This window comes from Chlorocebus sabaeus, chromosome 20 (assembly GCF_047675955.1).
Source record: "Chlorocebus sabaeus isolate Y175 chromosome 20, mChlSab1.0.hap1, whole genome shotgun sequence".
Taxonomy (NCBI): Eukaryota; Metazoa; Chordata; class Mammalia; order Primates; family Cercopithecidae; genus Chlorocebus; species Chlorocebus sabaeus.
Window position 1 is genome coordinate 13,534,355 of NC_132923.1, and position 12,423 is coordinate 13,546,777.

General features: G+C 46.2%; 1 protein-coding gene across 4 annotated transcripts in view; it reads left to right on the forward strand.

Moving 5' to 3' along the window:
• OTUD7B (OTU deubiquitinase 7B) overlaps positions 1 to 8,565 on the forward strand; it is a 129,520-nt gene extending 120,955 nt beyond the window's left edge. For all 4 annotated transcript variants that reach the window (XM_037998023.2, XM_008019232.3, XM_008019229.3 and 1 more), the window contains 4 exons: positions 142 to 291; positions 842 to 956; positions 2,594 to 2,678; positions 4,734 to 8,565. In XM_037998023.2, coding sequence (XP_037853951.1) covers positions 142 to 291; positions 842 to 956; positions 2,594 to 2,678; positions 4,734 to 5,942 — 1,559 coding nt within the window. In that variant the 3' untranslated portion in view covers positions 5,943 to 8,565. The remainder of the gene's footprint in view (positions 1 to 141; positions 292 to 841; positions 957 to 2,593; positions 2,679 to 4,733) is intronic.
• The last annotated feature ends 3,858 nt before the right edge of the window (positions 8,566 to 12,423 follow it).

Sequence of the window (12,423 nt, forward strand, 5' to 3'; positions counted from 1 at the left end):
GATTAGTTGACAGGGCTTCTTAGGAAAGAATTATTAAACATGTTGGAATGAAAGCAGGGGCTCAGTTGCCAGAATGGGATGAAGGGATTGTCCACTAGGCAGAAACATAGCCTTCATAATAATCTTCATGGCTTCCTGCAGCATTTGCCCCTATTCCCTTTGGAGGAATCTATCTGCCTTTGGAGGTCCCAGCCAGCCAATGTCACCGCTCCCCTCTGGTGCTCGCATATGATCAGGCCCACTTTTCTGCACTCGTGTCCATGGAGCAGAAGGAGAATACCAAGGAACAAGGTGCTGAATGACATGTCTTTTGGTCTGCATTATTTTTACTTGAAAAACTTGAATGAGATCTAATGTAGGAGGAAAGAATTAAGTGACATGCAAGCCCAGACAGCACATGTTGATACTGTTTTATTAAGCTATAAGTTACGCCAGAGTTTTCAAATTAAAAAAAAAAAGTGGGGGTTTGGGAGTAAAGCAAGACCTATATTCCGACTTCTGGAGTAAAGGCTTATGATTAAGGTGGTAAGAGCTTCTAAATGATGCTTTTCTAATTTGTGTTAAATTATGACTGAATTATCTGAATATACATTAACTGGAAAGAACATCGTGAGAGTTAGTTAACTGACTGGTGGGGACTCGGAGATTTGTGGCCTAAAACATATGCTGTGTGGTAGCGGGAAAACTAGCCAATTAGTTTTAATGCCGGGCTAATTCACATGTAAGAACTGAGAAGTGACTACAATTAAAGATCTTAGTATGATTTTAGTGAAGTAAGTCTGTGTTCAGTTGCCTTTCTCTCTCAAGGAAATTCCTTAATGATATGTTTCTTCCTCCCCAGCTGTGATCCCACTTACAGATTCAGAGTATAAGCTGCTGCCCTTGCACTTTGCTGTGGACCCTGGAAAAGGATGGGAGTGGGGCAAAGATGATAATGACAATGTCCGATTGGCCAGGTAAGCCAGGCCTAGTCTTTTCATCTACTTTGTAGCTGGGATTTCTTCCACATACAGCATCCATCTCCCCGGGATTTTTCCTCAGCTCAGGCAAGACGGTCACAAGCTAAGGCGAGTTTTGTGAAGATGGGGAGGTAGAGGACAGGTTGGGCACCAGGACTCTTTCATGGTGTAGCTGCTTTTTCTCCCTCTGAAAGAGATGGGAATCCTAGCATCTCAACTTGTTCTTTTCTTACAGTAGGAAAAGTATTCATGTACTGATTCATTCCTAAAAGAGTAATCAGAAAATCAGGATAATAAGGCCGGGTGTGGTGGCTTATGCCTGTAATCCCAGCACTTTGGGAGGCCGAGGTGGGTGGATCACGAGGTCAGGAGTTCAAGACCAGCCTGGTCAATATGGTGAAACCTCGTTTCTACTAAAAATACAAAAGTTAACTGGGTGTGGTAGCGTGCACCTGTAGTCCCGGCTACTTGGGAGGCTGAGGTAGCAGAATCACTTGAACTTGGGAGCTGGAGGTTGCAGTGAGCCGACATCGTGCCACTGCACTCCAGCCTGGGTGACAGAGTGAGACTCTGTCTCAAAAAAAAAAAAAGAAAGAAAGAAAGAAAGAAAGAAAGAAAGAAAATCAGGAGAATCAAATCACTTATCTTAGCCCAAGTGAGAGAAGTTTTAAAGAGTTGATCAAGGCTGGACGCGGTGGCTCATGCCTGTAATCCCAGCATGTTGGGAGGCTGAGGCGGGCGGATCACCTGAGGTCGGGAGTTTGAGACCAGCCTGGTCAACATGGAGAAACCTCGTTTCTACTAAAAATACAAAATTAGCGAGGCGTGGTGGTGCATGTCTATAATCCCAGCTACTCGGGAGGCTGATGCAGGAGAATCACTTGAACCCAGGAGGCAGAGGTTGCGGTGAGCTGAGATGGTGCCATTACACTCCAGTATGGGCAACAAGAGTGAAACTCCATCCAAAATAAATAAATAAATAAATAAGTGATCAAAATAGTTTGCTCTGAGTTTTTGCCCTTCTGGAATTTAAACTAATAGCAAGATAAATATGTTCCCTACCCTCTCAGCCCCCACTCTACCTCCCTGTGGCTTATTAAGCTTTCCTTCTGCCTCCTCCATCAACTTCCTGATAGAGAGTGTATTAATGCAAAAGCTCCTCCCTTAGTACTTACCCAGCGCTTTCCTCTCTGGGCTCCTGCCACTGGGTCCCAGCTAAGAGAGTTTGATTTTAAAATCCAGAGTTTATGACTTTTTAAAAATAATCTCTCACCTAATTATCAAAAGCTCCTTCTAAATAATATTTACAGCAACAACAATAATAATGGCTACTGTCTAGTATTTTCCATTTTCCAGACACTGTGCTGGGCTCTTTCCAAACACTATTTTAATCTTTACAACAACCCTGCAAGATAGATATTATCTATACCCATTCTTAGCTGCAACCGAGTTTCAGGGAGGTTGAAGTGACTTTCTTAAGGTCATAAAGCTTATTAATTAGTGGAGAAATAGTTCAAACCCAACCCTATTTGAGTCCTAAGCCATGTAGCCCTCTCCCACCCTTTCTCCCAACTATATCAAATTGCTTTGCTTTTGAAAGGTCACAGTGAATTTTTTTTTTCTCTTTTTCATAGTGTAATTCTGTCCCTAGAGGTCAAATTGCATCTGCTGCATAGCTACATGAATGTGAAGTGGATCCCACTGTCCTCTGATGCACAGGTGAAGACTTCTCCCATATCTACCCTGGTGTGTCTGCATTTCATTTTCAGTGACAGAACAAGGAGATCTGGGATGGTTTCCTTCTGAATCTGTTCTGAGTGGTGGCTTACAATTCAAGGTTAGAAGTAACTAGAAGATGTCAAATAAGTTCCAAAGATACTTTTTCCTGTTTTTATTGTATTTTTTATTTATTTATATTTTTTGAGATGGAGTCTTGCTCTGTCGCCCAGGCTGGAGTGCAATGGCACAATCTTGGCTCATTGCAACCTCTGCCTCCTGGGTTCAAGCGATTCTCCTGCCTCAGCCTCCTGAGTAGCTGGGATTACAGGCATGCGCCACCAAGTCCAGCTAATTTGTATATTTTTAGTAGAGGGCAGGTTTCGCCATCTTGGCCAGGCTGGTCTTGAATGCCTGACCTCAGATGATCTGCCTGCCTTGGCCTCCCGCAGTGCTGGGATTATAGGCGTGAGCCACCGTGCCTGGCCTTTCCTGCACTTTTTTTTTTTTTTTTTAAGAGGAAGTCTTGCTCTGTCACCCAGGCTGAAGTGCAGTGGCACAATCTTGGCTCACAGCAACCTCTGCTTCGCGGGTTCAAGCGATTCTCCTGCCTCAGCCTCACGAGTAGTTGGGATTACAGATGTGTGCCACCACACCCAGCTGATATTTGTATTTTTAGTAGAGATGGGGTTTCACTATGTTGGCCAGGCTGGTCTCGAACTCCTGACCTCAGGTGATCCACCCACCTTGGCCTCCCAAAGTTTTGGGATTACAGGCATGAGCCACCGCACCCGGCCCTTTCCTGCTTTTTAAAAACCGTTAGCCTCCTGTTTTCCACATCTCCTCTCCAGCCAGGCTCTGTTGTCTGATACTAAAACATATATATATTTTTTGAGATGGAGTCTTGCTCTTGTCGCCCAGGCTGGAGTGCAGTGACACGATCTCGGCTCACTGCAACCTCTACCTCCTGGGTTCAAGCGATTCTCCTGCTTCAGCCTCCCGAGTAGCTGAGATTACAGGTGCCCGCCATCATGCCCGGCTAATTTTTGTATTTTTTTCTTTGAGATGAAGTTTCGTTCTTGTTGCCCAGGCTGGAGTGCAATGGTGCGATCTCAGCTCACTGCAACTTCCGCCTCCTGGGTTCAAGCGATTCTCCAGTGTCAGCCTCCTGAGTAGCCGGGATTACAGACATGCACCACCATGTCCGGCTAATTTTGTATTTTTAGTGGAGACAGGGTTTCTCCATGTTGGCCAGGCTGGTGTGGAACTCCCGACCTTAGGTGATCCGCCCACCTCAGCCTCCGAAAGTGCTGGGATTATAGGCATGAGTCACCACGCCTGGCTTAACATATTCTTTAAGAAACGTTTTCAGGACTCTTTGTTGAACTTGAGATGATCATTATTTTGTCCTAAGTCTTCTGTAGATAGACCTCTGTTTTGGGCACTAGGAGACGGAGTAGCTTAAAGAGCTCATAATTCAGTGGGCTCTGAGTTAGAACAGGAGCACAGGAGTAAGGGCAAATTGATGAACTCCAATGCGGAATGTATAAAAGTTGAGGGGATACAAAGTGGCTAGACTTGGTTAGTTTTGATTAGTCAAGACTTTCTTGAGATTAGTTTTGAGCAGAATTTGGCATAGAGAAATTTGTAATGAAGAACATTCTAGTGCCTGGGCCTCTCACCCAGAAGCCACATATCATATGGTTGCTCATTGTTCTAAATGAACAGAAAGGCTTCATTCTACTATCTCCTTATTACAGAAGGGAGTCAGATTGCAGTGGGGGAGAAAGCTGACTGACTGGAACCCAGGAAGGACAGTGCCATCCTAGGTGACCCTTCCCTCATCATGACAGCAGCCCTTCTCTGGAGCAAGGCAGTCACTAGGCAGTCACACAAAGGACGGAGTTCATAGGTGTCCACCCTTCTTCTACCTGGCTAATTTCTATAGCCATGACTGCAGGGAGCTCCCTTAGCCAGGTGGATGGGCTAGAGCCCCTGGGGGATTCCCCCATCCCGGGCTGCTGGGATAACTGTCAGCAGTGTTCTTGTCTCTTCCAGGCTCCTCTGGCCCAGCCTGAGTCCCCCACTGCCTCAGCTGGAGATGAGCCCCGGTCCACTCCTGAGTCTGGAGACTCAGACAAGGAGTCAGTTGGCAGCAGTTCCACCAGCAACGAGGGCGGCCGGCGGAAGGAGAAGTCAAAGCGAGATCGGGAGAAGGACAAGAAGAGAGCAGATTCTGTAGCTAACAAACTGGGCAGCTTTGGCAAAACCTTGGGCAGCAAGCTCAAGAAGAACATGGGGGGCCTGATGCACAGCAAGGGGTCGAAGCCTGGAGGGGTGGGGACAGGGTCGGGGGGAAGCAGCGGCACTGAGACACTGGAGAAGAAGAAGAAAAACGCACTGAAGAGCTGGAAGGGTGGCAAGGAGGAGGCAGCTGGGGATGGGCCTGTGTCTGAGAAGCCCCCAGCTGAGTCTGTTGGTAATGGAGGGAGCAAGTATAGCCAGGAGGTGATGCAGAGCCTGAGCATTCTGAGGACTGCCATGCAAGGGGAGGGGAAGTTTATTTTTGTTGGAACCCTGAAGATGGGTCACCGTCATCAGTATCAGGAGGAGATGATCCAGCGCTACCTTTCTGATGCTGAGGAGAGATTCCTGGCAGAACAGAAGCAGAAGGAGGCAGAGAGGAAGATCATGAATGGAGGAATAGGGGGTGGCCCTCCTCCAGCCAAAAAGCCAGAGCCAGATGCTAGGGAAGAGCAGCCGACCGGTCCCCCACCAGAGTCCAAGGCAATGGCATTTTCTACTGGCTACCCTGGGGGCTTTACTATCCCTCGGCCTTCTGGGGGTGGAGTCCACTGCCAGGAACCCCGGAGGCAATTGGCAGGAGGTCCCTGTGTCGGGGGCCTACCACCATATGCCACCTTCCCCAGACAGTGCCCTCCTGGGCGACCCTACCCCCATCAGGACAGCATCCCTTCTCTGGAGCCAGGCAGCCACTCTAAGGATGGAGTTCACAGGGGTACATTGTTACCACCCCCCTACCGAGTGGCCAATTCCTATAGCAATGGCTACAGAGAGCCCCCTGAGCCAGATGGATGGGCTGGAGGTCTCCGGGGGCTTCCCCCAACCCAGACCAAATGCAAACAACCGAACTGCAGCTTCTATGGACACCCTGAGACAAACAACTTCTGTTCCTGTTGTTACAGGGAAGAACTGAGGAGGAGGGAGCGGGAACCGGATGGGGAGCTCCTGGTGCACAGGTTCTGAATGAGTGGAACATTGAAGGGCAAGGAGGCTAAACAAAGTTAAGCTCAACTAATTGGCTCATCAAGAACACAGTCCCCATGTTGATGGGGCAAATGCAGTAATGTTTGTGGGAGCCTGCCTGGAAACTTTTAAGTGTGTGCGCATAGGAGTGCTGCCAGGCTGGCAAGAGCAGGTCAGGGCTGGATGGTGCCCCAGGGGCTGTACTATTCCTCTGCAGAGCTTGACTTGATGAGACTGAGGTACAAGGGGGAAAGATGGCGATTCTGTCTTACAACCTCCTGGGTCCCATCCAAGGACCTAAGAGAAAGTAGCAGGGGAAGGTTTGGTGTGGGGGGGTGGGAGGTGGGCAGAAGTCTTGGGGAGGAATGGGCAAAGGAGGTTCTCAGTCAATAAAAGAAAACCAAAGTTCTTTAGGTTGGGAAAAAGCACATGGTGGTGGAGTGAGAAGTGTGGAGGGGAAGTGGGAAATTGGACATATTTGCTGTTGATTTGAATTAAGATAGAAATTAAGGTTGGATAAATTCTTCCCCTTGAAGGATCTGGAAAGACAAGGCAGTAATGTGTCCTCATGGGTGCCTATTAGGAGGTGGGGGTAGTTTAAATCCGTTTGTTTAGATGGGAAAGGGAGGAACTTAAAGGGAAATCGTTTTCCTCTTAAGCTTTATTTCCTTCCAAGCAGTCATCTGTCACCTGTTACAGTTTGAGAAGAGTTGAGAAGAGATTGCTGATTACCCCCTATCTTTTCCTCATCTAAGTCTTTAATTGTATTTGTTTAAGTTCCCAGTGGGAAAGGGAAGGGCGTGGTGAGAATAGCAGTCGTGGGTGTTGCATTTTCTCCAGGTGAATTGGGACAGAACTGATCTATTTTTTAACCACGGCAATAACCATACATTGGGGTTTGAGCGCACCTTGGGAGGGGTGGGAGGACAGACATTTTAGCCAGACTATTTCAAACAAAACCAAAAACCTAAGTAGAGCACTACAATCCTTTATGGCTGCTGCATTTCTGTAGAAAGCAACTTATTTTATTGACTTTTTTTTTAAGGAAAAGACCCCAGCAAGCAAAAACATTTAAGAAATGATTTTTTTTCTCCTACTTAAGTGGTTCTTTCTCCCTTTGCTCTACTTTTGGAGAATGAACTTAACATCCCGGCTTCTTTTGTTAAGCCATAGCTGACCTTAATCTGTGGTTAGTTTATTAAAATAATTAAAAATACTTTATAAGAAGAGATATTTTTGATATTAGGACTGATGTTGAAATATATAGGGGCAATTTATAAAAAGGTAGTTAGAGAAATATATTTTAGTGAACTATAACCACAGAGCACAGATGACTCCCAATGAGCTGATCTGTCTTTAGATTTCTCCCTTTCCCTGACCCATCCCTGTTCTCTAGGGGCTGGGAGTGGGGACGTGGACACAGGAGGGGGAGCTCCTTCGCATTTTGCACAAAGCACAAGTCTGAACAGCCTATGCTCTGGCCAGAGCCATTTCTAAGAGCTTTAAACCAGAAGACCTATCCTGGGCCAATTTTCCTTTTTCTTTATATTATTTTCCGGGAAAAAAAAGTCAACTATGCAATTGTATACACTCCCAGGTGGATGTGAAGAAGGAGAATAAGTGTACTTATGTGTCCAGAGTATTAACTGGGGCTGTTTTTCTGTGTTTGGATTTCTCTTTTGAGGTATGTACTCATAACCTATCCCATGGGACGTACGTAATCCCCACATTTGATCTAAAGCAGTTGTGCATACATGCATGTGCATGTGTGCGTACATATCTGTGTGTGTGTTTTCCTCCTTGGTAGCCAGTCAAGATTGTCCTCACTGGAAATGCTCACGGTTTAGAAAGGTTATTTTCTCCTCAACAAACTCAGAAATCACCTATTTTCCAAATCCGATTTAATAATTTCCTATGGCTATTAATTTTTAGGGTTTTTTCTTTGAAAATAGATTTGTTTTAAGGAAGCAGTGAGATTCCAAAGGAAGGGATGTGTATATGTCTAAGCAGGTCTGGAACCTGGTATGAGATGAGCACTCCCCTAAGGTGCAAAATTTAAGGGTTACTATAAAACTAATTAATCAAGATACTTTTAAAAATGCAGTATTTAAAAAATTAATGCAAAAAATTTATGTTGAGTAAAATAGTGAAATCTTACAGGATCTGACAGGACTGAGATTAGGAGGAGGGAAGTGGGACTGAATTGAGTAAGTATAGGGATGAATCATTTTAATTTAAATTTTAATACATTGTCCATCATAGATTTTTTTACATTAATTGTGATTTTAAAAAAATGCTGCATTAAAATAGTATTTATCTTGGTTACTGGGTTTTTTGGCACTCGTTAAATTTTGTGTCCAAGGTGAGTGCTTTACTCACCTCACCCTAGCTACGTCCCTGTTTCTGTGATTTGAACAACACTAGTGAGAACACCACTGTGTGCGCCTCCACCCCCATCACACACCAAACAACAACAGGTGGCTCAGACACCCTGAATTTGCACAGCTCACCTAGCTTTCCTAATTTAGGCCTTCATATCATAGGATGCTGGCCTGGACCAATAGGAATGAAAACAGACCAGGGGTTTTCCCAGAGAATAAAGCCGGAAAAGTTTGATTCTCCACTGGACTGCTGTGTTTGGATTTGATCTGTTGTTAGATTCTAGTTAATACTTTTGTTTTTAACAACTGAGGACAAATGAACAAAAAACCTTGTATCATGTTTGTTTTTATTTATAAGTTAGCCAATCCCAATTCCTTTTGCCTTATTTTCAAATAAAAAAAGACGGAAATTTTGAGGGGTGGTGTGGGGTGAATATGGTAAAATGGGGCTTTAGGCCTTATAGCTTTTTATTAAGAAATAAATTATTTTTTTTATTTGGGAAGGTAACTATTTATTGAGGCATTGAAAAACCTCTCCATTCTAAGGATGAGAGACCCTGAGACAATGGATATTTTTTATAGGAGATAGTGAAGTTTGTTTTGCTTCATTCTTTTGGGGAGGGACTTGGTGGGATGAGGGGAGGTGAAGGAATAATGCCTGGGAAATTAATATAGATTCAGCTTGGTTTGTGGTATTTTGGGAGGATGAGGGAATAGAAGAGGCAAGCCCATGTCGTTACTGGGTTAGAGAGAAGGAAAGAAGGGACATATGGCCTGCACTCGAAATGGGCAGAAAAATTGCTTAGTTAAGGAGGGGTGTGTGAGTGAAGGGGGAAGGTAGACCCTTTAACCCCACGTGAGGGATGATATCATCTCTCAGGCTTAAATTTAAGTGCACTTAGTTCCTTTAATCCAGGGCAACTGGGGTACCTACTGAAGTTTTTAATGGAGAGGGGAGATTTTCAGGGTTCTTGTTTTTCCCTTTTTGATGTTAGACAGTGCTACTCCCTCCCTGCTATGCCTGCCCTATCTCCAGTGGAGTATTACTGTAGGTTAGGCCTCTGCATCTTCCTTAACCTATGCTGCATTTATTGAAAGTTACAAGATTTAACCAGAAGTCTTTCCTCCATACTGGTTTTTATCAACAAAATAAAAAGATTATATCCAAAGATTTTTTTTAAAGATTCAGTCTTTTTAAGGAGTGGGGATGGTGTTAAACTCAGTGCTGTAGAGGGCCATGGAAAGGAAGTACCTTGCGTCTATTAGCTCAGCTTTGCTTTTTTTTTTTTTTTTTCTATCAAGCAAAACTGAGGCCCACAGACAAACAAGAATTAGCAGTGACTGGCCGGGCGCGGTGGCTCACGCCTGTAATCCCAGCACTTTGGGAGGCCGAGGCGGGCGGATCACGAGGTCAGGAGATCGAGACCATCCTGGCTAACACGGTGAAACCCCGTCTCTACTAAAAATGCAAAAAATTAGCCGGGCGAGGTGGCGGGCGCCTGTAGTCCCGGCTACCCGGGAGGCTGAGGCAGGAGAATGGCGTGAACCCGGGAGGCGGAGCTTGCAGTGAGCCGAGATCGCGCCACTGCACTCCAGCCTGGGCGACTGAGCCAGACTCCGTCTCAAAAAAAAAAAAAAAAAGAATTAGCAGTGACTTCATGTTGTATATCTGCAGGGGGTTACTGAGCCCAAAAGGAGGCTGGTTTTGAATGTGTTCTGAGAACCTAGCTTTTGCCATTCTTACTCCTTTTAGCCACGTGTCCAAGGTTCCAGTCACTTTTTTTTTTTTCCCCCTCAGTAAAGAATATTTCAGAGATGATTGTCTCTGAATTACTCAGACACCTCTGGACTCTGAGTCTTCTTTCTTTTTTTTTTTCTTTTTCTTTTTTTTTTTTTTTTGAGACAGAGTCTCCCTCAGCTGCCTAGGCTGGAGTGCAGTGGTGCGATCTCGGCTCACTCCAACCACCGTCTCCTGGGTTCAAGCGATTCTCCCATCTCAGCCTCCCAAGTAGCTGGGATTACAGGTACCCGCAATCATGCACGGCTAATTTTTGTATTTTAGTAGAGACGGGGTTTCACCATATTGACTAGGCTGGTCTTGAACTCCTGATTTCAGGTGATCCGCCAGCCTTGGCCTCCCAAAGTGCTGGGATTACAGGCATGAGCCACCGTGCCCGGCCTCTGTGTCTTCCTTCTCCAATGAGTCAGTGCCCCAGACATACAGCCACAGGTGAGAAGGCAGAATTAGAAGCCCCTTCCCGGCCTGGAATCACCTGCACGCCAGATTTTTCTAATTTCCTTCTTTCCCTCCAGGCCTTTCAACTATAGATTTGGATGAGTCATGCAGGCATTCTGTCTTTTTTACTTTGCAGACACCCCATCTGCAAATCACAGGGTATTTTGCCCCCATACGTTGGTTGGGTAACAAAATATTACGATGTCCCCATGTAGACTTTCTCCGTGCCACCTCCTGCATTGGCCAAATGGGTAAGGGGCAGTAGAAAAGAGCAACGGAAGCTGGCTGGTAGCAGTGAAGAGGAGTGGGGGTGGGAAGGACCTTGGCCTCTTTCTGTGCTTGTAACTGGATCTGTGACTCATCTTATGAGTCACTCAGCTCCACCTCCCTCCTCCGGCTGCCCCTCCCAGCAGCCTTTACTCCTGGCACAAACCTGCAGCCAGACCAGGATTCTGAAAATGGAAAAATCTGACATAGCCCCTTGCCTCTCCACCCTGGTCTTCATCTAGTACTTCTGCTGGGGGTGTGTGGGATGGGGACAGGCAGCCTTAACCCTCAGCTCCTGCCCACTCCATTCCTGGTTAAGTATTGATCCAAGTCGCCCAATTTTTTTCTCCTAATTTCCCCCGACCCCCCACTTTTTTTTTTTATTATTTGAGACGGAGTTTCGATCTTGTCGCCCAGGATGGGGTGCAATGGCGCGATCCCGGCTCACTGCAACCTTTGTCTCCTGGGTTCAAGCGATTCTCCTGCCTCCTCAGCCTCCCAAGTAGCTGGGATTACAGGCACCCACCAGCACGCCTGGCTAATGTTTTTTTCTTTTTCTTTTTCTTTTTTTTTTGAGACGGAGTCTCGCTCTGTCGCCCAGGCTCGAGTGCAGTGGCAAGATCTCAGCTCACTGCAAGCTCCGCCTCCCGGGTTCACGTCATTCTCCTGCCTCAGCCTCCCGAGTAGCTGGGACTACAGGCGCCCGCCATCTCGCCTGGCTAGTTTTTTGTATTTTTTTAGTAGAGACGGGGTTTAGCCAGGATGGTCTCGATCTCCTGACCTCGTGATCCGCCCGTCTCGGCCTCCCAAAGTGCTGGGATTACAGGCGTGAGCCACCGCGCCCGGCCTTTCTTTTTTCTTTCTTTCTTTCTTTTTTTTTTTTTTTTTAGTAGAGTTGGAATTCACCATGTTGGTCAGGCTGGTCTCGAATTCCTGACCTCAGGTGATCCACCCACCTCAGCCTTCCAAAGTGCTAGGATTACAGGCATGAGCCACCGCCCCCACACTCCCTCGCCCGATATTTTTTCCTCCGTGTTCCTCCACTGTCTCCACACCTCAAAGTGCTAAATAATAGAATGAGGCTGTTGAATAAAGGATGGTGGTGAGAAGGAAAGTGGATAATGGGATTTAAAAGTTATGGTACACACCTCTTCCTATGCTTTTTTTTTGAGATGGAGTCTTGCTCTGTTGCCCAGGCTGGAGTGTAGTCATGAGATCTTGGCTCACTGCAACCTCTGCTTCCTGGGTTCAAGCGATTCTCCTGCCTCAGCCTCCCAAGTAGCTGGGATTATAGGTGTGAGCCACCACACCTGGCTAATTTTTGTGTTTTCAGTAGAGATGGGGTTTCACCATGTTGGCCAGGTGGTCCTGAACTCCTGACCTCAAGTGATCTGCCTACCTTGGCTTTCTAAAGTGCTTGGGATTACAGGCGTGAGCCACTGCGCCCAGCCCCTATTTTCTTTTTACAACAGACTTTGGGAAGTATTTTCTCTCCCCAAGAGGTTGAGGCCCATGGAATGCATTGGGGGGAGGTGGGGTGGTGGTGCTCTGTAGCCTTTAGGACTTCTAGAATCAGGCTTCTGGGCCACCTTCCTAG